At 28.8% G+C, this 27,224-nt stretch overlaps 3 protein-coding genes across 4 annotated transcripts; 2 read left to right on the top strand and 1 right to left on the bottom strand.

The window, feature by feature from the left end:
• The first annotated feature begins 510 nt into the window (after positions 1-510).
• LOC113561084 (mediator of DNA damage checkpoint protein 1-like) lies at positions 511-27,224 on the top strand. Of its 2 annotated transcripts, XM_026967294.1 has the most exons (16): positions 511-947; positions 15,164-15,360; positions 15,456-15,550; positions 16,386-16,513; positions 16,568-16,824; positions 16,891-17,023; positions 17,832-17,927; positions 21,340-21,533; positions 21,608-21,715; positions 22,256-22,474; positions 24,114-24,520; positions 25,025-25,118; positions 25,264-25,378; positions 25,453-25,611; positions 26,448-26,595; positions 26,671-27,224. In XM_026967294.1, exons 2-16 carry the CDS (start codon positions 15,189-15,191, stop codon positions 27,097-27,099), a joined length of 2,754 nt encoding a protein of 917 aa, XP_026823095.1. In that variant the 5' UTR covers positions 511-947; positions 15,164-15,188; the 3' UTR covers positions 27,100-27,224. The 2 variants fall into 2 exon arrangements, with proteins under 2 accessions (XP_026823095.1, XP_026823096.1); XM_026967295.1 differs by lacking the exon at positions 22,256-22,474 and having other exon boundaries at positions 513-947.
• Positions 13,562-14,119, top strand: LOC113561086 (eukaryotic translation initiation factor 4E-like). Its single transcript, XM_026967297.1, has one exon. It carries the CDS (start codon positions 13,562-13,564, stop codon positions 14,117-14,119), a length of 558 nt encoding a protein of 185 aa, XP_026823098.1.
• Positions 17,738-19,172, bottom strand: LOC113561085 (transmembrane protein 223). The gene is made up of 3 exons (XM_026967296.1): positions 18,648-19,172; positions 18,430-18,572; positions 17,738-18,141 (listed from the first exon to the last, which is right to left on the bottom strand). The coding sequence occupies exons 1-3, from the start codon at positions 19,045-19,047 to the stop codon at positions 17,992-17,994; spliced, it is 693 nt and encodes a 230-aa protein (XP_026823097.1). The 5' UTR covers positions 19,048-19,172; the 3' UTR covers positions 17,738-17,991.

Here is a 27,224-nt window from a genome sequence, read left to right as displayed (position 1 = left end):
ATTATATCATTTTTATGTACAAAATATAGGCACCTATATGTATGTCGTTATATATACACGTACTTGCGCCAGACTTGCAGCGTACGATATCCCCGGACGAAAATCGTTATTATTATTATTATTATTATTATAGCCGTCGTCGTCGTCGTAGTTGACGTGTATATAAGTACAGAGGGGAGGGCGTCGGCCCCGGCACCTCACGTCTCCTGTGCAGCGGTACAACAATATATACTACCTAAATGTCGCACGCTCACGGGGGGACAATATATGATCATATATCGCATCGGTGGTGGCGGCCAGTGCGTCATACCCCTCCGGAGACGAGCGACCATATAGTGATATTGTATATTATACATATATACTCGAAGATTACGTACACTTACACAGACAAATACACATAGAAATTCATACACACACACACGCACACACTCACACACCAACGCCACTACTGCAAGACAACAAGAGAACGCATTGCATTATTTCGCGGACGCGCGCCGACCGTCAAACCCGCCGCCGCCGCTGCCGTCGCCGTCGCCGCCCCGCACACGAGCGTAGTCGTATTATAGTTGTGGTGCTGCTGCTCGACGAGATGAACTGCACGTCCTGACGAGTCCTCCGTCGCCGCTGCAACACCGCCGCAGTCGCATATTATATTCCTGTGGCGACACACTGCACACAGTCATCGTGCAATAGGTATATCGCATATTACATATTACTATACATACACTACTGCGCATTACGCTCGACCGTCACGGTATAGGCATACACATTTATCATCGTCCGCGGGATAGTATTATCATATCATCGCACCATCGTCGTGTCAGTACGTCGTCGACCGCGCGTCTATATACATCACACTTGCAGCAGCTGTACGCGCGCGCGCGATAACGCCGTATCGTTCGTCTTTGCAGAGCTCTGTCGGCCGGACTGCGCTGCACACCAGCCAAGTAAGTACCTAAAAGTGCACCATCTACCCTTAGATCGTTTTCAATTTATCCTTTATAATGTTATTATAATACTTTTTTCGTGTAGTGTTACGTATATGTGTAGTTACTTGTGTTATTTTTATATTAAATATTATAAGAACCGATGATGGCTATGTTTTTAATATCCATACACATGAAACACGCTGCAGGTCATAATATTATGTGTGATGTGGGTGGTGATTTATTATAAGTGCATTTCTATATCAAGGGGGGAATCTAGAGAATTTACTGCATTCTATATTGAAATTAAAATATAATTAAAATATGTTACATCTTTCAGACACGTACCGTATATTATTTATAAATTGTGTAGTTATGGAATAGTTTTTGTTTTTATTCACTCGCCCGCCGTTTCCTATATTGGCGTGCAGCTCGTAGGTATATAGGTTTTGCTATAACGCACGACAAAACCGCAACGTGCTCCTATGCGGCGGTGACTATACAGTGAAGGTGCGCGTGCGTTTTGCTTTCCCTCTTAGAAAGCGGAAGGTGCAAACTTTTACGTCAATCGTCATCACCGCCGTTGATTATAACACCGCGTGCAGTGTAATAGGTATAAATTAATGGGGAAAAAAATTACCGAATTTCGTTATTTGGCGTCTTACAGAATTTTGTAACATAACGTTTCTAATAATATGAGTAATAAACTAAAAACATTATTTTATTTTTCATGTTAGTCTGGAAATAGCGAAACGCGTATGAGGTAGTCAACATTTAGATAATACCGCGCGTTTATTATGTGTATACCTACCTACCTATAAAATATAAATATATTATACGCGTTACATAATAATAATGTGTCGCCGGGAGACTTTAACGCTAGCATCCCGTTCGGATTACCTCTACTCGAATCGAAACGGTTATTGCGCGGCTGTTACGTTTTTAATAATAACATAGTATTATATATAACATTATAATAATCCGTAATCGTATATATACCTATATAATATAATAAGTGTGTATACTCGTTGCTGTATTTTCCGGTCGAAAAAATTATTCGGTTCCGTATATATATATATATATATATATATATATGAACCATCATGATAATGGAAAATTTTCCATAAACAGAAAATATCACGCGTTTTGATATTATTCATAAAATCGGAATGTCATTTATGTATATACGTACCAACTTATAGTATATGCATAGTACTTATGTATACATTCAGTGACATAACTATATGTTACCTATAAGTGATAGACAACAATTCCGGTTTTATTTTCTTACATTTTTTCTCATAACATAACCACCAGTCAAACACGTGGATTCGTTTTTTTTAAATCTTTTTTTTTAATTGCGAAACGACCATGACTGCCGCCTGACCGGTAGCCAAAGAAGGTGATGCGCAACTTCTTTTGAATCTTCACGGTGCAGGGAAGCGTTTGATTTTTTGTTCACGTGTTGTAAACACGATCTAATATATTAATCTTGTTATTTTGACGCTGAACAAAAGTCATGACGGTAATAATAATATATAATAATAGGTACATATCGAAAATACTACGTGTTGTTGACAAAACCGAAAGTTTAATGGTAATGCATAGGTATTGCATCATTAAGATCACTAATTAATTTTTATATTTATTTGATTAATAATTTTTCTTTATTAGTGATGATAGTAATACATTAATGGACAACACGAGTTGGAAGAAAATAGATCATATATTTATAGATTTATACACGCTTGTGATTGGTTATGTAATATTAAAACGACTGTTAAAAAAAACCCATTTAGGCTAACTCTGATATATGACATAATTATTACACAAAAATTAACGTTTAACGAAATCTATAATAAGTACCCAACAACCGTATCCAACGTTTGATTTTAATTTACGTAGGTACTTGATTTCTCTAAATCTTAATTAAAAAAAAAAAAAAATAATAATAATAATAATAATAATAATGTTAATAATTAATAATAGCGATAAAATCATACACAATTATCACACTAAATTGTCGTTATTATAAATAAAATATTCTATGAGATGAATAAAAAAAACTACTGTAAATTTTTGTATAAAATTATTTTGTTCGTATGTAACTATAAGTTATCATTTTCGTCATAAATTCATTGCAGTGTATATTTATCAATGGTTTATTAAGTAACGAATATGCAAATAAAATTGGTTTATGGAAAAAAAATAATATTACTGTGAAAAATTTTAAATACAATAAATAGTATACCTAATTAACGTTGACAATTATTATTTTTATAATATAAATATCATTGTACATATACAAGTAGTAGGTACAATAATTGCAGCTTTTCACTCAGTTTACTATATTGTTTGTGTCATATTTTTCACGCGTACCTACTATATATTTCTTAATAGAGAGGTAATAGAATGTCTGCAGTAATTATTACTTGAAAATATTTGAACATTATGGAACACTTTGTACCTACCTATATGTAAAAGAACATAATTTGTATTATAATTTGTATCGTTTTACTTTCACTTTGCATAAATTGAAGTCTAATCGATTGTTAAATTATTGATAAATATCATACATATCATATATTATATATTTATATGTATTGAACAATTATTAACTTAAAAATACGTTTATTTATAAATATCTACGTTAAATAAATATTTAGATATTTGTTGAAACTATTTTTATTAAAAGTTTTTTTACTTACTATATTAAATAATTTAAATACATAAATTTTTATATGCAATGTATTCTTTAGTACTAAAATATATTTAAATAGAACGTGTTTATAATATATTGTGTGACTTCGCAATCGTTTGAAAAAAATACTTGTTCGTTTATAAACATTTCGGTAACACATTATCCCCTCCCAACTCGATTATAACAACAGATTAAGAGTTATACAATAAAGTTTTTAAATAATGATATAACGCTGAACATCTTCATAATTCACAAACACCGCATGTGCTTCTAATAGCTTAAGTAGGTATTAAGTAAATGTAAAAAAATAAACATTTGCTGAATCACTGGCATTCGCTGTAGGTACATATAACCGGCGTAGGTATGTGACGCCATTATTATAATATTATTATCGTGAACAATATTTCGAGATATACGCACACACAAACAAACTCTTGGAATGCGATTTAATCCCCAAAATGAACTTTCTAGTCTGAGTTATTTGCATTCGAGCCGTTTTTAAACTGTCATTAATCACGTGGTTATAGCCGTGTCTCTGAGCATATATTATTATACATACCGGATGCGAGATCCAAAATCTACCACTGTCTGTCGGACTATGTCCACAAAGCCCAGCAGCAACTCGGTAGAGAAATCCGCAGGGGTCAAATACTCAAATCATTAATATTGTACCTATAAATAGCATTACTATACTATGCATATTATTTTTATACAATATATGTAGGAATACATGTTTCGTACACGGAGTTGCGGAGAAAAATATATACTCCCACGATTGAAAAATGTACGTACTGCGTCATCTGCACTCTGTAGCGGTATCTATCTATACTGTGGTTCACGAAAAGTACAATTATGTTTAATAAAATAAACAATGCAAATAACAAACCCACGTTTTTTGTGTGAATTCACGGCCCATTTTCCATTCGATTCGAAAATTATGAACAACAATGACAGTTATTATATTGTTGATGTATTACAATACGACACCACGTGTTGTTGCGGTTGACGCCTTCTCCGCTAAGGAGCATATAGGTACGATATTTGTTTCGTCTGGATAACAAAATAATTTATGCATAAGTATTTGAGTGACTTAGTGCATTGTACATTTTTCTAATGAATATGATGTTTACATATAATTAATCGTTTGGTTGATATATTGTGAACCGCTTATAAAATACAAATGAAATTTCTGTGTGCGCTACAAAAGTAAAATAAGTTTTTTTTTTTTTTGATTTATGATCCTGTAGAACTTGATGATTTGATATTACTACAGTTTTCATTCGTAGAATACAATTGAAAAGTTCTGATTTATGGTGTGAATAAAATATATTAATAGGATCCAACTATTTATATAATTTAAATTTTTACACACCATTTACTTTGATAATAATTATTGTTATTATATGTGTTTAATTATATTTGCTTTCCAATTTTTATATTTTATAAAACATCCGACACAATTATAGTATATTTTTATTATTACAGTCATATTATAATAGTTCGGATTTTTTTTCGGTGACATTTTTACATCCGATAAATTAATATTTATTTCATGTATAACGCGTGCTATTTGTAAAAACTACGTATGATAAATTTTATTAATGTGACTAGCACCGGGTCACCGGCCCTGACTACCGGCCATTAACACCAGCTGTAATGGTATATTTTATAACTTAAAAATTTAAAACGATCTCTTGAAACGCGTATAGAATAACAAGTGAAATATGTGTTTGCGATATTCGCGATGAAGCGATAAGCGTACATGCGCAGCCAGTCTGCGAGTATCATCACCGTACCGCAATACATCGTATCGTTCGATATCTTTAACACGTAATAATAAATATTATTGAATTTTAAATTTTCACTTTCGTTGCACAATATTTAACGTTATAAATTAAATAGTAGGTATATATTATGATATACATCTTTGGTTTTTAAAAATTAAAATACAACCCTGATATATATTTAATACGTATGTATTATTACAACTAAAAACTTTAGACGGGTTAATAGTCTTTCGGGTTATATCGTTAGGCTATACGACAGCTATGAGCTTGTTGTGCGCATAAATACATACGGCTGTAGGCGCCGTGGTTGCTACGTTCTGCGTATCATATATATAAATATATAGGTATATATTATACAGTATATACACTTGAATTATTACGTATTTTTTTCTCGCCTTAACAATCCAGTTGACCTTTAAATTCCGAATTTCCGATTAACCAGATTGTCAACTTTTCACAACTCACCCGGCGTTCCCGTTTGTAGATTATTATAAAACAACAATATATGCGTAAATAATATACAATAATATATGCAATATATATAAATGTACAGCCGTACCTATAGGTGTTTAATATTATTATGTATATAACTGGAGGAGGATGTTATACTATTAAAACTATCACTTTCTACCGTTTGACCAACAGGAAGTACAGTTTTGACCATTTTATTTATTATATCGAATTTTGGTGTATATATAGGTATGAGATACAATTTTGAACGTTATAACAATGAATTAAGCCGTATACATTTGTATAATTTATAAGTATACCTATAAATAAGAGACTTAATGGATATAATACTTGTACATAGGTAACATAGGTATAGCTACTTACTATACTTGTTTATACACACACATTCCACATTAGTATTTCGTTTTCGTTAGCGTTGGTATAATAACAATGATATAAATTCCGTGGTATATATCTGTATCTGTAGCGTATGTGCTTTGTGTATAATACTCGTATTATTCTTATTATTTTTCAAGACTTTTGGTCAATCGTCACTCGTTATATCTATAGACTGCAGCTTCGTACTATTGTTTCTATGGTATGGACCTAAAATCGTTAATTCAGCTATTGAGTTAAAGAGAAGTTATAAAAAGGTTTATTTTTTTTAGATCGGTACCAATCAACTAAATTACCTTCTTCTTGATGTCTAGCTATGTACCTAGATAACCTAGATAGTATATAATATCAGAGGTTTGAAAACTGTGATGCACTAAAACTTTGGTTCCTACGAGGTGATAAAGAATATAATTTAAAATATTAATACATTAAAAATTATCGTGATTTTTTTATTGATTTATTTTTATGAATAATTTTGTTTTGAGACGTTATAGTGATATGTAATTGATCCGCAATACACATTTTTTGGTCCGAAAAAATAAGGTTTGAGAACCTATGTAACCTTGTACCTACCTATCATTATTATATTATACACACACACACACACACACGAAGAACACCGGTGAGGAGCAGACAATTTGATTAAGGAGGGCGAAAAAAAATCGCCATAACAATATTTCATCAGCCCTTGGGGCTGCCAAAGTAATATCATTGATTATTGAATAGACTATTCTATAATGAATGGTAATATTAAAGTCAGAAGATCCGATGAGGCGCGCGCCACGCGTGTCCGTTATTGTGTATGATTGCGGTCAATGATCGCGCACACCACCGTTGACTTCATAGAAAAATTCAAGTATATAACAATATCACACAAGCAATATGGTTATTGTTTGTCTTTCTATTATATCGGTGGGTAACTCGTTTATACCCGTCAGCCCCCACAGCATTTGTATTCATCGCGTTGCAGACACGCGAGCGCAATGAACCAATAAACATAATATAAACAGCTGATGTAGCTGTTTTGTGTAGGTATAAATAGGTATATAATTTTATAATAATGTTAATAACGTTCAAATATATGATATTGTCCACCGTACTATCATCACGAGTGTTTCTAAAACGCGTAACAATGTTTTTGGTTTTGATTTTCGGCGTTTGATAATATAAAATTTCAAAATTGACAGTAAGTGCTGCAGGTGTTGAAATCATATTATTTTTCAAATTATATACATCACCCGTGCTGTCTGAGTATAATTCAGTTTTAAATGTATGCCTGTACGGCTGTACGCGTTTAGCTTTTTATATCCACCGATTGTCAAAAAAATAATAATCACCGTTTAACCTATTGTAAACATTTAGGAAACGTTCTTTCGTGACGCATTAATATATCAGCCATGTCCTATATATTATTATAACAAGCACACGGACGACTTGCGGGGGATAAGTACTTGGTGCCACGTATACATATATATGTATTATATACATATAACATAGGTTGTAGGCGTTGTATGTATAAAAATATATCGTACATGTATTGGGAAGTTGTGCAATTATTATCTCCACGTAGATATTTTATATTGTTTGCAGCACTGTAGCCATTGTACTTAGGGAGCTGCGTGTTACCTAACGATATTGAATTCGTTTTTGCAGTGGTATATACTATACACACATGTGTACATATGTACATATATAATATGTGAATGTACCTAGATGGTCGATCCAATATAAACATAGTTATAATATATTGCTGTAGTTATTATTATATTTTAACGTTGTGAGTATACAATACCTATAGTATATACCAAACAACGAAACGCGACCATACTATGTTATTTATCACACACAAGTTGATTATTTTACTAGTAGTGGACTAATATTTTGCTTTATAAATACCACTTCGACTATTATAATATTTAAATACTTATAATTAATTCATTATATTGTTACGGTTATTTTTATGAATGGAAATTTTTACTTATGAATATGAAATAAAATATAACACGTATGTTGTTAATAAAAATAACAATAAGTATATTTTATTTTATTATCTAAATATTGTGTGCTGTAAATTATAATAATCTCAAATAATATAAGAGCATTTTTTTAAAAAACATAATTTTACGTAGAAAACAACAGTATAGTGATAAAATAATCAACCATTTTGTGTAATTAAAAAGTGTACGTAGTACAAATATAATTCGTCGATCTTTTCTTGAGCATAGTACCAGCACGATTTTTTGGTTGAAACGTGTTGGTGGAACGCGAATGAGAATTTGCTAATATAATATATACCTATGTAGCATTGTCATTGTGAATTCATTGTGACTCGCGCGCGACGACTTCGAACTGTGGATTATATCGAATCCGATGTATAGAAAGCTTAAAGTGAAAGGATTCAAGCAATGATGGATTGATGGTGCAGCCTCATCTTTAATAATACATAATGATATCAGAATAGAAACACACGGAACGGGTCAAAGTTTACGCATGACTGAACAATATGGGTTCAACTTCTATAATACATAGGTATTATATGTGATGTGTGCATATGTACATACCTACAGTAAACGTTGCGCATATTATTTTCAAGGGTTGGCGCTGCTATTTGTGCAATACTGTTGTAAAACTATAATGACAAGTAGATATACCCACCTGTTTATGCGTCATATGTGCATAACGCGTTTTATATATTATAATATATATCAGTCTTTGTAAGGTACAATCTGCAAATAAAATAACATAAATATAATTACCTATATGTATATTACAATAGCTAATAGCTATATATAATATGCAAATATAACTATAGATATTATAGTAATGAAATTAATGTAGTCTGATGATTTCCTGGTATTTTATTAGTATTATTATGTATAACATATTTTATTTTCTAATTTTAATGTTTCTGATCAATATAAAAGGTCAACACGAATGTTAATGATATAATAATTTATGGATCAGGAGTAAGAATATGGAATTAAACATGGAGTAGTTATAAAACTACTCCAATTTTAGGTATATAATATACTTATACATTATGTATATCATAAATTGTCCATAATACATTTCTTTGTAAATCTATAAAAACAAAATGAAAGCCAGGAAGCACCTTGATCTAAGTTCTAGAAGCCCAATAACCTCGAGACAAATATTTTTATTTGTTGCAGAGCGTTTTTATATTGTATTACTTCCACGTTATATTTTTTTTAAATAAATTAACTACGTATCGATCTAAAATAATATTGTTTTATAGATTATTACAACACAACCTACTTGTCTTTACAAAATATGATTATGTATATCTAATAGAACGGCAATCATACATATAGACGCTATCAGTAGTTTAATGATCCACAAAAATGATTTGAATAACAATATAAAAAAAATTATCGAATGTGATGAATAGATGCTTATTAATCAATTTGAATATAGTCGTATGCAATTCAATCACTATAGTTATCATCTAAATTATAAATAGATACCTACTTGTCAGTTAATTTTCTTATTGGATAATGGATAGTGTACATTTTTTTTACCGATGTTTAAATTTAATTACTTTAATCAAGTTTATGTTGGGTATTTAATTAGTATAGATAATGCAATTTTTTTGTCCAACTGTATGTATTAAGTGTTTAATTTTACCAAAGTCTTATTATTTACGATTTCAATGTCTGACTTAAGGGAAAATCTGTACATAAAATTATAGAAAAACAAGATGACTTCGTATACTATTTATTATAATTTATAATTATTAATTAAACCATTCAAAGAAAGTAAATACAACTTACAATTTTAATTTAAAAAATATATTTATGAAATACGAGTAGTCTTTAAAGTAAAATGATCAGTGCTTTTATAATCAATATAGTATTAAAAATACATGATTTTTATGCATTTCAACGATAAAAAATTATTCCAATAATATATTATTCTAATCGTGTTTTATGTTAGAACACGAATATTACTCCACCTTTTGATTATACAATGCATATTATAGTCATTTTTGTTAATGCCAACGATGATTCGATTGCGATAAATAAACTGATAATGTATTTTGTACATCAGGCGTAAATCAAAAAAAACTTGGTAAATATCCAAAAACATTGCACATATCTTCATTATGTAGGTATTATAGGTATTATTATGACGTGGTTAAAATGTTAAACATCGCGTAATCGTATTGTTTTTTTTTCACTTTTATCCAAACGACCAAACATTATACATGACATAATTGAATAAATAATTTAACTATTACGTTTGTATAATGTATATAATATATATATAGATATTTATGAAAGCTTTGATCGATATTCAATTATTAAATTATATCATAAATTATTGGCTGATTATGTGAGTGACATGCTGTAGACTTTGGATACCAAACAAATACAATAACTATAAGAACGAGAAAATATGTTTATTTTTTTATTAGAAACTTTCACTATCTACATATAAGTTAGAATATTTGATTGTATCTATTATAATAATTATATGAGTAGTCGAATATTAAAAAAATACTTCCGGCGTTTTTTTGTTTACGTAAAAACAACCCTAGAAATGTTCTTAAGTAATTGAATAGACTGGGGATGTCATGGAGTAAAAATTTATTGTTTACGTTAGTCCTTCGCTCTTGCCTCGTTAGATTACATTAGAATAATCTCACCTACTTTTATTTGCGGTCGGTCATTATTATAGAGCACTCAGCACTAGTTAATATAATAACTAAAAATATTTCGTACAATAGAATTGGTAACTTTCAAATCATAAAATAAATCTTTTATTCTATTATAATTATTTATAATCACTATGTGTTTATAGCATTTGTTATAATTTTACCATTGAATATTATTAATTCAAGTAGGTACCTAACTACTAACGTTGTGTGAGAGTCTGTCTTAAGAGAAACAATTTAAGTAGAAACCCCCGAGGGTAAATTATATTATTATTTGGAAATTGAGCAAGGCCGGATTAAAGGGGGACCAGGGGACGCACGATTCCCGGACCTATTGATTTGAGAAACCCATTACTCTCTAGAAATTGTTTTTAAATGCACACTGCACACTGTCAAAATAAATTTCAAAAAATAAAATTAAAAAGTCTGTACTTACCAAGTGTTCCATGAAAAATCAATACATTTTCTTAATTAAAAAAAAATATATATATAATAAATTGATACCTATTTAATAATAATAGTATACATTTTATAAATTAGAAAAATAGGAGTTATAAATTGCTCTATAATTTATTATTATTTTTATCATAAAAAGTAGCTGTAAGTTGTTATTGGTTTTTAAATATATATATTGTGATTACATAGTAATTAGTAATTACATACTTATTTTGATAGTTTTATAAATAAAGTTAAATCTTAACTTCTTTACAGCTTTGGAAATTCATGTTATTTGTGAACACATAAAATGTATTTAAATCTGTTAATTATCTATCTAACTATCTTGAATCTGTTTAAACATTTAATACTGATAAATGCATAGGCGTCGACAGTGGCGAATCGAACTTTTTTTTCCTATGAAACAACTACCAAAAAATACCCACTTCATTTAATTTTTACATTTTTTCACGATTTATCAATAATATAAATTAGGAATCATAAGATGCCTAATGTTTACATCAATAAGTGTAATTATATGGGAGTACAAATTACAGACAAGTCTAGCAGTCTAGGTCCTGAACTCTGAAGACTGGAATAATTGGAATACCCACCCCTATTTTTGCGTGAGGCAGCCGCCTCATAAAATATCTATTCACGTCGCCACTGAGCGTCGATTTTACGAGGACAACGGGGGAAATCACCGTAGTACTTCACTTATAACGAAGAGAAAACTTAAAAATACTATTTTGTTTTTGTGTATAAAAATTATCTGATTATAATTAAATCATTTATAAAATGATTGTATTTTCATGTAAAAATATTTTTTTTTTAGTTATAACTTAAGTCAATAAAGAGAATTGGAATAATATCCATATTCCATGTATAGTAGTTTAAGTTTTTTATTTTCCCGTGCACATGTTAAAACATGTTAAAATCTAAAAGTCAGCACCTATGGATAAATGTCAACATCTTAAATATTACCTACAGTTGCATTATTTTTACAAAATATATTAGTAATTATTAGTAATTATTTAATACTTATTACTAATAATTAACTTTCTTAGTAAATTTTAGTATTCTCAAAGCTTAAAATAATTGTAATTAATTGTAAATTTAAATTTTTTATTTAAAATAGGTGCTTAGTAGTTATAATGATTAATGATAGTATCATCGAATATCCTGTTGAGTATTTATTTTATTCATAATCAAGTATTTTGTATTGTATAATTGAATTAACTTAAAAAATGAAGAAAAAATTATTTATCAAGATACCTATAAATAATAGGTAACTGATATTGTCATTATATTAGATAAATAGCTATTTTTGACTTATGCAGTTAAATATGTTATCATTATTAAGAGAACGCCGTGTCCGCATATGTTGTCTCTGTCTTATACTAATGTATTGTACATTATAACACATTTGAGTTCAGCAGAACATATTTTGTGATATTAGATTTAATATTAGAGTAAATTTAACTATTATCAAATTTAGAAGTAAGAATATTATATAGAAAATGTCAAAATGATAATATTAGTAAAAGTATATTATATTATTTTCTAGATAATATTCTTACCTTTAAATTTGATAATTGGTAAATTTTTTCTAATATTAAAGCTAACATCATAAAATGTATTCTGCTGAACGCAAATGTTATGATATACGTTAGTAAGACAGAGACAACACATGCGGGTATGGCGTCCTCTTAAGTATTTATAAATAATATCGACCAAACTTATTTTATTGGTTAACACTTTTAACTGTATTCGATAATGAATAATTAAATATTTTATTTACAAACACGTAGGTACCTATAGACATAATATACCTGGATAATATTATGAACATACGTATGTTTTCGATCAATCATCTGTAAGACTATATTATATTATATGATTTATAATTCACTATAGCTAGTTATTATTAACTAGCTACAAATAAAATAAAATACATTTATCAACACGCGTATTTATATTTACATTTTACTATTTGTTTTTTTAATATTAAATAAATAAAATTTTTCACAGAAAATTGAACATTTTGTTATATTTAAATTGTAAGGTTAGGATATTTTATATTTTAAACATTTTAAAACTTTAATACAAATACTTTTACTATCGTCTACCAACTATTACTATTACTACCACATATATTACACCACTACAAATATAAATATATATTTTAAGTATGACACTTTATGCTGATGTTTTACTATCTTTTAACTGGACATTTTGGTACAAAGATAAGTGCGCAAAGGACGATGATTGGAGAATGAATTTCCAAAAGCTATTCGAAGTGTCGACGGTTACGCAATTTATCGAGGCCTATAATAAAACAAAATTGCCTTCTCGTTTACCACTAGGAGCTAGTTATTATTTTTTCAAAAATGGAATACAGCCAATGTGGGAAGAAGAACCGAATAAAGGAGCAGGAGCTTGGGTAATTGTGGTTACTAATCGGATTAATAATGATTTGAATTTGATTTGGTCAGATATGTTGTTTACACTCATTAGTAGCGGTTTTAAAGAGTTGTCGTGTTATTTATGTGGTATCACGTGTAACGTGAGGGACAAACAAACACAAAAAGTTACAATATGGACAGTCAAAACTACATTGGAAAATTATGAACATATAATAAAGATTGGAAAAATTCTACAAACCCTTAAACAAAACGTATACGAAATAAAATCAATAAAATATAAATTACATAATAGATTGTCAAATAATTTTGACTATGTGTTATAAATTTTAAAATTGTGTGTAAAACTAAACATAAAAAATAATAACAACTGTACTATACCAAATATGTTTTGAGTTTATTTGTATGCGTGATATCTATACATTTTAATTTATTTAAATCTATTTAATTTAATTAATGAAACTACAACTCAACAGGAATTTTGTGTTAATTGCCAATTAAAATTATTATACTGTTAATATTTATTTAAAAATGTAAAGTTATTTTAATTTTTCTATAAAATTTCAATCACTACTCATTAATATTAATAAAAACATACTTACACTGGAGAGTTAGTTTTTTTATTTTCAATCCAAAAATATATTATTTTAATTTTTAATATAAATCATAATTTACCAAATTGTTAGTGCTTTGAATATCAAGTATAATTTTTGATTTAATATATAAATGTATGATATTTATGGAGATTATTATGTTTATAGACAATAAATACAAACATATTTTGTTCAAATATAATGAAAACAAAAATATTGCATAAGTATTCACAAAGATAAACAAATAATAAATATAAACACCTAATTTATTGAAAATTTAAATTTGTAAGAAGTTTATAGTTGATATAATGATATTATATTTATATAGTATATACTTATAAAGTCTATATCTATAAGTTTGTAAGAAAGTATATACTTTTAAGACATATGGTATGTAGTAGTTAGATATTTGCAAGTATAGGTAGGCGTATTTTATTTAATATTTTAATACCTATCGCTAATTTAGATACGTGTTATAATTAATGTTTCTTTGAGCTGTATAATATTATAATATTTATATAAATATACGTAGATGAAAATATTATAGGAAATATAAGCAATAAGGGAATAGATATAGCGATTAGGTATTGTACGGACCTACAAGTATTTGCTACTTTGATCAGTGTTCCATTAATAAAAAATATTCACTTAGTACATCGGTTAAATTTTTTTTCAATCGCATTATTATAATTTTTTCTAGATATATTATATTGAGTACCTATAACGTAGAAGCATCGGAAAAAAAACTAATTATATTATTATATTATTGTTCTATAGAACTGCTGCACAAACAACATACACAATGCACAGAAATCACTTGCTATTTTCACTCCTCGGCTTTTTAGCCGTTGCATGTGCCGTGCCGAACGAAAGGAAGAAATTCGTTAGAGTCATCACTGAACCGAAACCAGGAGAAGAATATGTTAGCATACACACAGGAATGCCTTCGTCGGCCGTCCATAGTATACCTTTAGGTATGTTGTAATTGTGGATTTTAAACGAAATTTAAAAAAATAAAAAACACACGAGAAAACGATAAAATATATTTTTAACGAGATTTTCATTGCAGAGAGCGACATGGATGTGAAAATCCAAGACGAAGGACAAACGGGCATAAAAGAAGTCACTGATAGTTCTGTGCCAATGGAAGAAAAAATTTACGCGGTACGTACATACCGATATGTTCATAGAGATATATACATTTTTAAGAGATGCTCACTGCGGGTCACGCGGGTCATAAAAATAGTCATTATAAATATCACGGGTCAGCAATTAAATAAAAGAAAATATTATTATGTTCGGTGCGTAATAATTTTATGTAATGATTTTATTATTGCGTGAAAACTTTTATTTTACACCGACTGCAATGGAACATCTTATCCGTGTTATATACATATATAATAAACATTAATAGTGTTATTATAAAGGTCTACCTGACATTACCTCTATAGGTGCTTAACCTAAAGGATACCACTATATGACTATAATACTGTATAATCGCATTATACAATGAATAAAAATGTTCACATTTATTTCGAAACCGCCGTTTCATCTAGCGTAAAATTAATTTTGCGGTTTGTGTGATAGTATTAAAATAGGTACATTGTCCGAGTTAATTTTTAGTATAAAATAACTCAACAACACAAAAGAAATAGCAATCTAGAATTTCAGAATTTAGTAGTATATTTCATAAAACGATTAAAATACCATGTGATCTTGTTAAATACCTATATATGGCTATATTATGTCAAATTTAATTAGGTGTTAGGTATAATTTAAGATTTCGAGCAAAACGATAAATATACCTATTCATTTTATTTTACAATATTTTCCGTGTCTAGTTTCTAGAGACATTTTTTCTAGTACAAAATTGAATCTAGTTAGTACCTTCTTTGAGGGTTATAAGTTACAACGGTTTTGTCAACACGACAAATACATTAATTGTGGCATTTATTTAAATTAAATATAATAAGTACTATGTATTGTGTTTTTTATTCAGCATAAAAAGTTGTATCCATCCAATGAAGATGGATTAAGAAAATCAAAGCCAGACAAAAAATATACTGGACCAATTGAAACAGAAGACATTACTCACGACGTTTTTGCCACTAAGCCTAACAAATTAAAGTAGGTCAATCGAAAACCCGAATCAATATTGTTTAATAAAATATATTTTGTTAGAATTAAGCGTGAAGATGAGATTACTCAGAACCCTTCAAAAGTTCAAGATAAAACGAGAAATAATAATAACAAAGAAGACGACGGCTTGTTTGACTTCGTAGATTCCCCGTACGGAAATCAACCAATTGTCGGTTCAGCTTCTTCTCAGGCGTCCCGGGTTAATATAAAAAAAGCACCAAACGGCCAAGAATACGAATACGAGTACGTCTATTACTATTATGACGAGGATGAAGAACACGCAAAACCCGGTTCCAAAGGTATAATATATATGAATACGCTTTTTGATCTCCGAAATCTAAAACAATATTTGTTTCGAATCACAGGTAGTCAGAGTACATCAAATTCGCCACCAACCAGTTCAAAACCCAACAAGGATATCAAAGAAAACAGCAAACCAAAAAAACCTGCTGTTGTGCAAGATGAAAATCAATTTGTCCAAAATACCAATAAGGGCAGGTTGGTATTAACCATTCACAATCTTATAATATATTATATAGCAATACATTTGTTGTGTTTGATTTATAATTGTTAAAAAATATAACTGTTATTCATTTTAATTGAATATCATTACGTGGCACATTATATTTTAAATGTAGTTTAATCACTCTAAATTTGTTTAAAAGTTTCTATTAATGTGAAATGGTTTAAAAATTAAAGTATTATTCTGGGTTTTATAATGGGTTTACATTATAGTTGGCTAGTTAATCAAAAAAATTCACTGTAATAATGTCAGGGAACAGAATAACCTTTGCTCGTCGAGGTATAGGTTAACTAATTTTAGACTTAAGAAATGGTAAAATTCAGAAAAATTAAATAAAGCTAAAAAAAATTTATCATCAATAACTTTTTTTTGTTAAAATAGGCCAACATTTTTTTACAAGTATTTAAAAAAAATATATCTAGCAACATTAATATTTAATTCTTAAATTAGTACCCAAAACCTATACAAACTAATGTTTTATATTTTTGAGATGATAATAAGATTTATACAAGATTACTATAAGATTTATATCTTATCTTATTTTCCTTAGGAGTAAATTTAAAAATAAATTTTTTTTCTTAGAAGCAAAAAATACATTTGGATGTTAACTCAAAATATCTTATTTATAAAATATAAATATAATTCATAAAATAAATTATTAAGAGTTCATTAAATAATAGTCAAGTGATACAAGTAGTCTTTCTTATTTTTTTTAATTTACAAAACATACAATTCAATTTACATCTGCAATAAAATTTAATTTAATTTTGATTTACATTTTAGGTTGCCTGTGGTAGAACATACTGTTACTACAGAAGAACCTGAAGGACATGCTAACTTTGCAGTTAATGATATTGCTGAACATCACAGTAAAATAAAGTAAGTAACTATAAGAATAATAAAATGTGTAGTACTATGCAATAAATTAAAAAAAAAAAAAAATTTATACATTCCTACTCAATCCTGCAGTATAATCAAATAATTTTGGATTATAAATTTTGCCATTTTTATCTAATGTATAGTGAAACCATTTTCCTTTGACTTTCAGTGGTATATTTTGACCACTCGAATTTCTCCCAACAGCACAGCTAACCTGAAACAATATAATCTTATAATACTAAAGTGACACATAAAATAAAATATACACAATATTCTATTTTAAATACATAGAATATAGAACTATTAGATTTAAAACTATGTAAGTAAAACATGATATGTTAGTTACTCGATTTATAATAGTGAAGTAGAGAAACATTTACTAGACAGATAACATGTGACAAGCATATGATTATTGATGAAAATTTATCATTGACATTTGTGGATACTGAATTTAGATAACATTTTTTCCAAATAGAATAGTGTTACTGAAAAATGTACTTACTGTTTCAAGAGGTATAGTTGTCGTTATATTTCGATTGAAAAAACCGAAAGACGTTATACTCAAATGATCGCCTCCTTTGCACAAGACCAACATTTTTACAGATTTCATTGTGTAAACAGAGCATATAGCAATTAATGTTGTACCTTTAAACATGACAATATTTTATTATCAGTTTTTAAATTAATAAGAATTTAATAAATGTATAATCTATTTCTTACCCATACATAAACAGGCAATGGGAATACCAAGAGTTGCTATTTTTCCACGAGATTTTATTTTATCTACCCACGATATTGGCTGATGGTTTTCATTATTGTCGGGCTCTTTGTTTAGTAAGACATTGTAAGAATCAGCTACTGTTATCCAAAACCCAAACTGAACTATAGAAAACACGCTGATCATTTTGTATGTTTTGTCGCTAGATGATTTGTATAGAAGTACATCTTTTGGGACGTTAGTATTTAAATTAAATATTGATTGCTCATTGAAACGTCTCTTATTAAGACTTTTTAATTTTTCCAATTGACTTTTGTGCAATCTATCGAAAGTGTTAAACGTCCGATTAAACCTTACACATCGTAGACATGGTAGAAAATTAAATATTCGTTTAAACGTCATTGGTATTTTAAATTTATTACAATAAACAGAAATAACTATACGATTATGCACTGTAAAAATAAAATGAAATAACAATTCATTAATTATGAATTTATGAGTGAAAACTCGCTGTAGTAAAATATTGAACTCAGTTATCACAATATCACATCATTTTTCACCGAGTGATTTGATCTATCTCTTATCATTTTCGAACGTTAGAGATACGTAAATTATTTTATTGTGGCGTTGGTACAACTTGTAGTTTATGCATTATGGTTTATATCGACAACGAGTCTACACAACAAAACGTCTCGATAGCCGAAGGTCGTTAGTGCTACTCATCGATGTTTAAATTAAACACACACCAAATTACGGCTTTAGAATTTAGATACTAATAATTTATAGCTGTGACGCAAACTGGAAAGATAATAATATTATTTATTTTATTTTATTTTATTTATTATTTATTATTTTTTGATTTAATTCAGTATTAAATATGATACAACGTGGTAAGTTTGGATAAAAGTTAAATCCCTATGCGGCTATTTATCTACTGCCTGTAGTCTACCAGAAAATATTTTTAAATACTAAATATTGGCTATTTACATACTACCTAGGTAACACCTTACACTTATCTACTCAATGAATGTCTGGCTAACTACTGAGAACTGAAATCTGAAATATCAATATGATTTTATGAATAATTTTATAATAGGTATTCAAACGTAAAACAGTAACAAAATAAAGTAACTGTTTAAGATCATATATACAATGTAATAATGTCAAATTGAAGTTTATTAAACTACCTATATACCTAAGTCACGATTCATATTTATTGTATAATGTATAATGAATGAATAATCATAACAACAATATCAATGAAGTCCGCTACTAGGTATCAGTATTTTTTTTTAATTGCTTTAAGCATACTAATTTAACTACCAACCTACTTACCTACATTTTTATTTGTAATGTTTAAATTATTATTATACATTATTACTTTAGGTCTATAGAATATAGGTCGGCGTTTTTATAATACTTAATCTAATTCTTCTATTTACTTCATGATGACATCATATAGATATTTAATTTTAAGCTATGGTGGTATCATGTAGGTACCTATAAATATCTCGAGTCTAAATTGCCTATTCAAATTATTCAATTCATATTTCATGCGTGCAACTATGATTATAGCCTATAAGAAATATACATTTTATACTTATCACATGTATTCTATGTTTTTATAAAATACCTAATTATAAATAATATTAATATATAATTTTAATATGAATTAAAATTGCATAACTATGAATTTATGACTGTTTCTATTATTCCTATATTGGCAGAGCTTCCCTCAGCTTCTAATTCATACGATAGCAGTCTCTAAGAGTTATAAAACTTTGACTTTAGTGTAACTATAAGTAGGTATTAGTCCTTAATGGTTTTATATAAAGAATATAAAATAAATATAATATTTAGTCTAGTAGGTAAGTATACTTATTATTATACTTGGACGATTGCTATAAATTATACATTTTTAATAGATTTATGTTAATTACTAATAATTATTAAGATTTTTAAATCATTATAATCTCCGTATCATCTATACTCATTATAATGAATCCTTAGAGAAAAGAGTTACATTTTTAACTCAGATCCTACCTACTATTTTTTTTGAATTTTAATTTCGATTTGTATTCTCATATTTCATATCAACAGTTTGATAAAAATCATCTTTTTAAGGGGCTGTCAAATGAATATTTGTTTTTTCTGTCTAACCTAGGAATAAAGATAAAGATATTCCGTATTTCCACGATTACGACTCTCTGGTTCAGTTTAGGGCAACCGGTAAAGGCACTTATCATATATTTTATGAAACTATAATTATATTTCCTGTACATTGACCAGATAGGTAATTAATATTTTTATTTATGAAGCATTATTATTAATGGTTAAAAATAATTGAATTAATTAAAAATTAAAATATGGTTATATTTATAGAAAAAAATATTAAATATTAAAAACTATCAATTAATTTTACAATTAAAAATGTGGTTTACATAAAAAAAAAATGAAGTCTGTATTTGAAAATATGGTCTTTATTATTTTAGTATGCTTAAATTTTAAAAATCAGAATTTGATTTATTAGGAAAAATAGGTTGAGCAATGCGTATGTTTAGTGAATCACTCTGTATACCTTTATTATCACAATAATGCATAAAATATACATTTTGAACAACTAACTTTAAGCGTGTGATCGTAATCATCGAACTATATAAAATATATTAAATTTTAACACATTTTTTTATTTAGGGACTCTGGACGTAATCTTGAAGCAGCTCTATCAGTTCCGTTATCTTCGCCGTCAGTTTCCGAAGAGCGTCTTCCGCATAATCCTAGATTCCCTGTCCGATCTCGCGGCAATTCAAAACCTGCTCAGGAAATTGCTACGACGGCTGTACCTGCTACAGATACCCCGATTACTCGTATACGAGCAAATAATAATGGTAAAAGTAGTTTATCATCTTTCATCTACTTACTGAATGATTTTTTTTTAACGATAATGAATACATTTAAAAAGGCCCGCACCAACCAGGTTTGGATTTGGTGGACAGCAGTGCTTTTAGAACTCATTCTAGTAATGGCCAACACGCGCAGGCTACTTCACCAAGACACGAAAATCATAAAGGTAAGACATACATATCTAACTATACAGACTAATATATTATTAATGATAAATTATTATACTATAGTATTTAATAGAAAAGTATTTTGTAAATACCTAGGTATGTCGTCACGTAGATTGCTATAATATTACGTGTTTACTATATAGTAGTACAGTATTTGGGTTATAGTAAATTATGTGGAAATTATTTTCATTTAAGATTAATTTAGTGGATGAAGGGTTAATTGACCAAAACAATATTTTACTTATTTCTATATGATATTTATAACGGGCGTTGAAGGACAATCCAGTTTTTACTATATTAGTGCATAATATATTATATGGGCGTAATTCTAAAAACTAATATAATATCTACTTTTGTACAGAATAAAATATATTTTGTATTTTAATAATAAATTATTAAATTATTATGTATACATGTGTAAATGAGAATTTGTGAGTGCGTGTGTGTGTGTGGATAATATCTAATCTTGAAGGCCAATTGGACGTTTCAAGACAAGGCGGCTGTATGAGGTTAAAACTGGTGAAAATACATATTTTCAGATGCTGTGGTACAAACGACCGCGATGCCAACAGATCAAGTAGCAACTATTAATAACGCTTATAACACTCAGCTGACAGAAACAGTAGCATCTGTAACAGAAACAGTTAGCTTAGATCGGAATCAAGACAATACCGATGTGGATACTAAGGGGTTATCATTGACGACAACATTAACCCCCGACGAGGTCGTCACGATCGTCACCCAACGTTATACCGCAGGTTCGCGACGGACGTATGCTAATATCAACTAACCATACTGACATCGTATTGAATGGCTTTTTTTAACTGTGTATTTATGAATACATCGCTTTAGTTTTTTTATATAGCTTTTAAAATGCTTAAATTAACAATAATTTTAACGAGGATCGTCGTATTTCAATATAATTACTTGTGGACCTTTACTTTTTAACCGTATAGGTAATAATTGTGCTTGATAATAATATTCATATCGTTAAAATATACATTTTACGTTAATGAATGAAATTACAAATGCCTAACTATTTTCATCTCTTATACTAACGTTGCATAAATGCATGATAATATATCTATACTCTATAGTATTACTTTTGATTATGTTATGATTATTAATAATTAAATTATTATTCAAGTATAGCTTGTATTTATTGTCATCATTGTGATCGATGGATTGGACACCTGTTGTGTACATATAGGTATAAAACCTCTCCTTCGGTTTATTGTTCACGGGTGGTTGACCAGTGAACACCAGATAGTTAAAGAAAATGGCACGCCAATATCAAACATTTTATAGAGTCTTCAAAATAAATCGACGAGTTAAAGATAAAAAAAATTAACTCTTAACTAAAAATTAATATAATTTTTATGAAGTGATATTGTAATAATTTTTATTGAAATTATTATTAAATTAATATACATTGAGTATATTGACAGTCTTTTAAAATAATTTTCTATTTTTGGCATTATTTTTAAAATTATATTAATTTATTAATTTATATTATTTGAATTTAAAAAAATGTGATGTTAAAAGTTCTAGCCTTGTTGCATGAAAAATCAATCACTAAACATTTAATAAACCAGTGAGTTAATGGTTCCTTGTACATTATTTTATGGTTCATGATTGGGCTATTCAATTCTATTGTGTTATTAAATTAATCAATTTTTCATGCAACTAACTCGACTATGGTCTATAGTATGATATTTATTAAGCAAATGGATTAGAAACAAAAATATATTTATTTTTGATTTTTGAATGACAAGAAAATTATCTGTCACATACTACAGTCTTTCTTTAAAATAAGAATACTTTTGTTACAGAAATTTGAGAATTATTTATACTTTATATTTACCAATTATACTAGACGATTATTAAAGATAATATTCATAGAAATATAGTTGTTATTTTAGTTCCCATAAGAAACTTAAGTAAACATAGTTTTAGTAGGTATTATATATATAACATAATTGTCTAAGCGACAATAATGTTTATAAAACAGATTAAATTGGGAATCATTTCTTATTTATGTCTTTCATTAACCATCATCAATCATTACATAATTTAAGAGGAAGTCACATTAAAATTGTTGTTTTTTTATTATCCATTAATAAGATTTCGATTATTTTTAGTTCATAATATTAATTTAACGTCTATATCTATATGTTTTTTTTTTTTTTTACTATTCCTTGAAGCTCATATATAAGTATATTATTTAGTATTTACTACGTCTTGAAATAGCTAACTTACAATGTGACGTCCTCTTATAATAAAAATAATAATACGAAATTCGATATTTTTATTTTATCGAATTTCGATACGAAATAACTGCACATTGCAGTATCATTTCCATAAAATATGTTTAGAAAACAATCGAATTTGCTATAGGGTCGACGGACAAAGGAGCAGTAGATTTGTACGCCATTTTGCAGCAAACACGTAGCGAAGAAACGGCCAACACTATATTATCGAATGAACATTCCACGAGATTTGAGGACAGCGAAACACAATTTCCAACTACTTTGAGGCTGGTACCAACCACGACCACAACTACCACAACACAAGCTCCGACGACAACAACGACAACTACTACCACAACCACTACCACTCCAGCACCTGCACCAGCACGTCAAGCTCCTGGATCTGGGCCTGTGCGTAGCCGTTATCGAGGTGGCTCCGTAGGTAGCAGGAACGGATTAACGTCGACTACTACGACAACGACAACTGAGTTACCGCCATCCGATGAGGTCACTGAAAGACGTAAATTCAAACCTACTCGAGAACGGAACACACAGGTAATATAATGGCTTAATAATTTAATATTTAACGACAAATCTAACGAGACTAGAATTATTGTGGTATTGTAAATAACTGGAAATTATGATAAATACGTTATATTTTTAGCTACCTACAGTAAAAAGGGCATTTTAAAAATATTTACTTTAAGTGAAGAACGATAAAACTGTACATTACTTTTAAACACTTCATTGGTTGGTAAACATTCATATAATGTCTCTTAGTAGAGATATTATTAATTCGTATAACCGGAGACTAAAATGTTATGAAAAATACATTATTATGCTATTTTTATATACTTAGTATAAAAGACAAAACTGGTATAAATGTATTAGTTATCTGTATAGTAAAATAGACAATAGCATACTAATAGTGACAATACCACGATTCACGATAGGTACATTTAAAGAATCAGTGGGTATAATGTATATTACATATTATACACTCATTCCAATATATTATTGTTTAATTGTTTTTTTAAATTATTATACTATATTTTATAGGGATCCGTCTATAGTAAGAGATATCAATCTTCTACAGCCGCTCTCGATAAAGAGTCTTCCACTACTGAAAGCGAAGTAGTAACAAAAGCACAAAGTAATTTACTATAGTATTATATTTTTTTCACAGTAGGTATTTGAAAACTTTATTTACCAATTTTAAACACCGTGATAATTGATAATACACATACAATTTAATTATAAATAAAGAGTTAATTATCTTCATAAAACAATTATTTTAGAACCTTCATTCGGCCGTCAAAGAACACGTGCAAGTAAACCCATATCAAGCACAGTTCCTATTGATGAAAATGTAGAGGTTACATCAGCAGCACCAAAGCCTAACTTTGCGGAAAGGTATAAACTTATTTTTTAAACAAATTATATTTTTAAAAGTTCAAACCTAAAATAATAATAAACATACATTGCAGATCCAATTTGAGGAGACAAAATAGTAGAAACAAATTTACAACATCTGCATCAACAACTATAACAACACCAGCTGTACAGCAAGTAACAGAAGAGAATGAAAGCAGTGTTTCTGAACTCGAAGTTTCAGAGCCAACAACCACAACTGCTAAAGCTATCGGGTAAGTTATTTACTTATTACAACAATTAAATTATTAATAGCACAATTATGTGTATTTAACTATAAGATTATAAAACGTGTCTATTTCTGGTATTGTGTATCAGTGATAGATAAATATAAAATGAAAAAAGATATAATATAAAAGGATTTGATGTTAATTTTTCAAGACACTTAGTTATATCGAATACAATACGTATACTAAAATAAAATAGAATAAAAATAATGAATTATAATATATCTATTGTACTTAAGAGGACGCTATACCGGCAAGTGTTGTCACTGTCTTATACACGCGTCACATAGTTAAAAACTATTTTGCGCGGGACAACTTTACTCCCTCGATATATGTATCAAAATTACCAAAATTATAAATCCCATTGGGAAGAACTTTACTTGTGACGTAGCGTTCTAATTTTTTTGTTAATGGTAACCAATAATTTATAATAATTAAATGAAAAAAACCTTAAGTTCTCAAACCGATAATTTTAATTGCATTCATGTTATCAAAAAAATTAAAACGCTACGTCACAGATAAAGTTCTTCCCAATAGGATTTATATTTTTGATTGTTTTGATTAAAATATCAAGGGAGTAAAGTTGTCCCGCGCAAAACAGGTTTTAGCTATGTTACGCGTGTATAAGACAGAGACAACACATACGGGTATAGCGTCCTCTTAAACGATGAAACAATAATAATACATAGATCTAATAACAAACAAGACTACTTTGGCACACGTATTCTCTGTGTGTTGAAAAGTTATTATTATCTTTAGTAAAATAGGCTATAAAAAAAGAACAGAACAATTGAGTAATACAATATTATGATATATTTTTGTAGAGGTAGACTGAGACCAAATATTAGACCATTGAGACCAGGATTAAGGTTGAATTTTGGTGGAAAGGGTTCATCAACAACAGCGGCCCCTGTACAATCTACAACTCAAGCACCTATAATAGAAAGTTCTCCAGATGAAGTAGAAGAAAAGGTTTGTATCTAATTAAAGTATATTTTGGATTAAATTGTTATTAGCGTGTAATTAAATGTCTGTTATGTTTATCAGGAACAAGTACAAGAAACGAGCCCAACTCCAACACCAGACACACTTTCAAGGCTTAAGAACAAATCTAGATTCAGAGTACCAGAAAAACAAGCCCCACTTGCACCAAAACAACAAACTGTAGCTCCTCCTGTTACTGGCCAAAACAGAAAGCATTTATTGTCTAATTTGTTACCCAAAAAGAAATCGATTCAAACTGAAGAGCCTCCAGTATCTGAGGATGTGAAACCAGTATTAGAAAATGAGCAGGAAAACGCGGAATTACAAAACGAAGAAGACGTTGAACGACAACAACCTTCGTCTACCACGACCACCACGACTGAAGCACCTCCATCGTCTACAAACAAATTATCATCTTTGTTATCCAAGCGAAGGCCACTGCAAAGAAGACCAGTTGATCTACCTAGCAAACAATCAAATCAAGATGAATGATAAATCAAAATTATATTTAAAAAACTATTGGATAAAATATAATATGTATGATCCATATAGATACTAATTTTAAATGTATAAAATTTAGTATTCAATTCAGCTAATTATTTTAAGTAATAATTTTG

Source organism: Rhopalosiphum maidis, chromosome 1, assembly GCF_003676215.2.
Source record: "Rhopalosiphum maidis isolate BTI-1 chromosome 1, ASM367621v3, whole genome shotgun sequence".
Taxonomy (NCBI): domain Eukaryota; kingdom Metazoa; phylum Arthropoda; class Insecta; order Hemiptera; family Aphididae; genus Rhopalosiphum; species Rhopalosiphum maidis.
Note: the sequence above shows the minus strand (reverse complement) of the source record. Positions and strands in the feature narration are given on the sequence as shown.

Bases quoted from the DNA above. Each gene is read 5' to 3' on its own strand.
- LOC113561086 (XM_026967297.1), top strand. From the start codon at position 13,562: ATGACACTTTATGCTGATGTTTTACTATCTTTTAACTGGACATTTTGG.
- LOC113561084 (XM_026967294.1), top strand. From the start codon at position 15,189: ATGCACAGAAATCACTTGCTATTTTCACTCCTCGGCTTTTTAGCCGTT. The intron at 21,534-21,607 runs GTAAAAGTAGTT...ACATTTAAAAAG, and splicing joins TATACGAGCAAATAATAATG to GCCCGCACCAACCAGGTTTG. The intron at 24,521-25,024 runs GTAATATAATGG...TATATTTTATAG, and splicing joins CTCGAGAACGGAACACACAG to GGATCCGTCTATAGTAAGAG.
- LOC113561085 (XM_026967296.1), bottom strand. From the start codon at position 19,047: ATGACGTTTAAACGAATATTTAATTTTCTACCATGTCTACGATGTGTA. The intron at 18,573-18,647 runs GTAAGAAATAGA...TCATGTTTAAAG, and splicing joins CATTGCCTGTTTATGTATGG to GTACAACATTAATTGCTATA. The intron at 18,142-18,429 runs GTAAGTACATTT...ATATTGTTTCAG, and splicing joins CAACTATACCTCTTGAAACA to GTTAGCTGTGCTGTTGGGAG.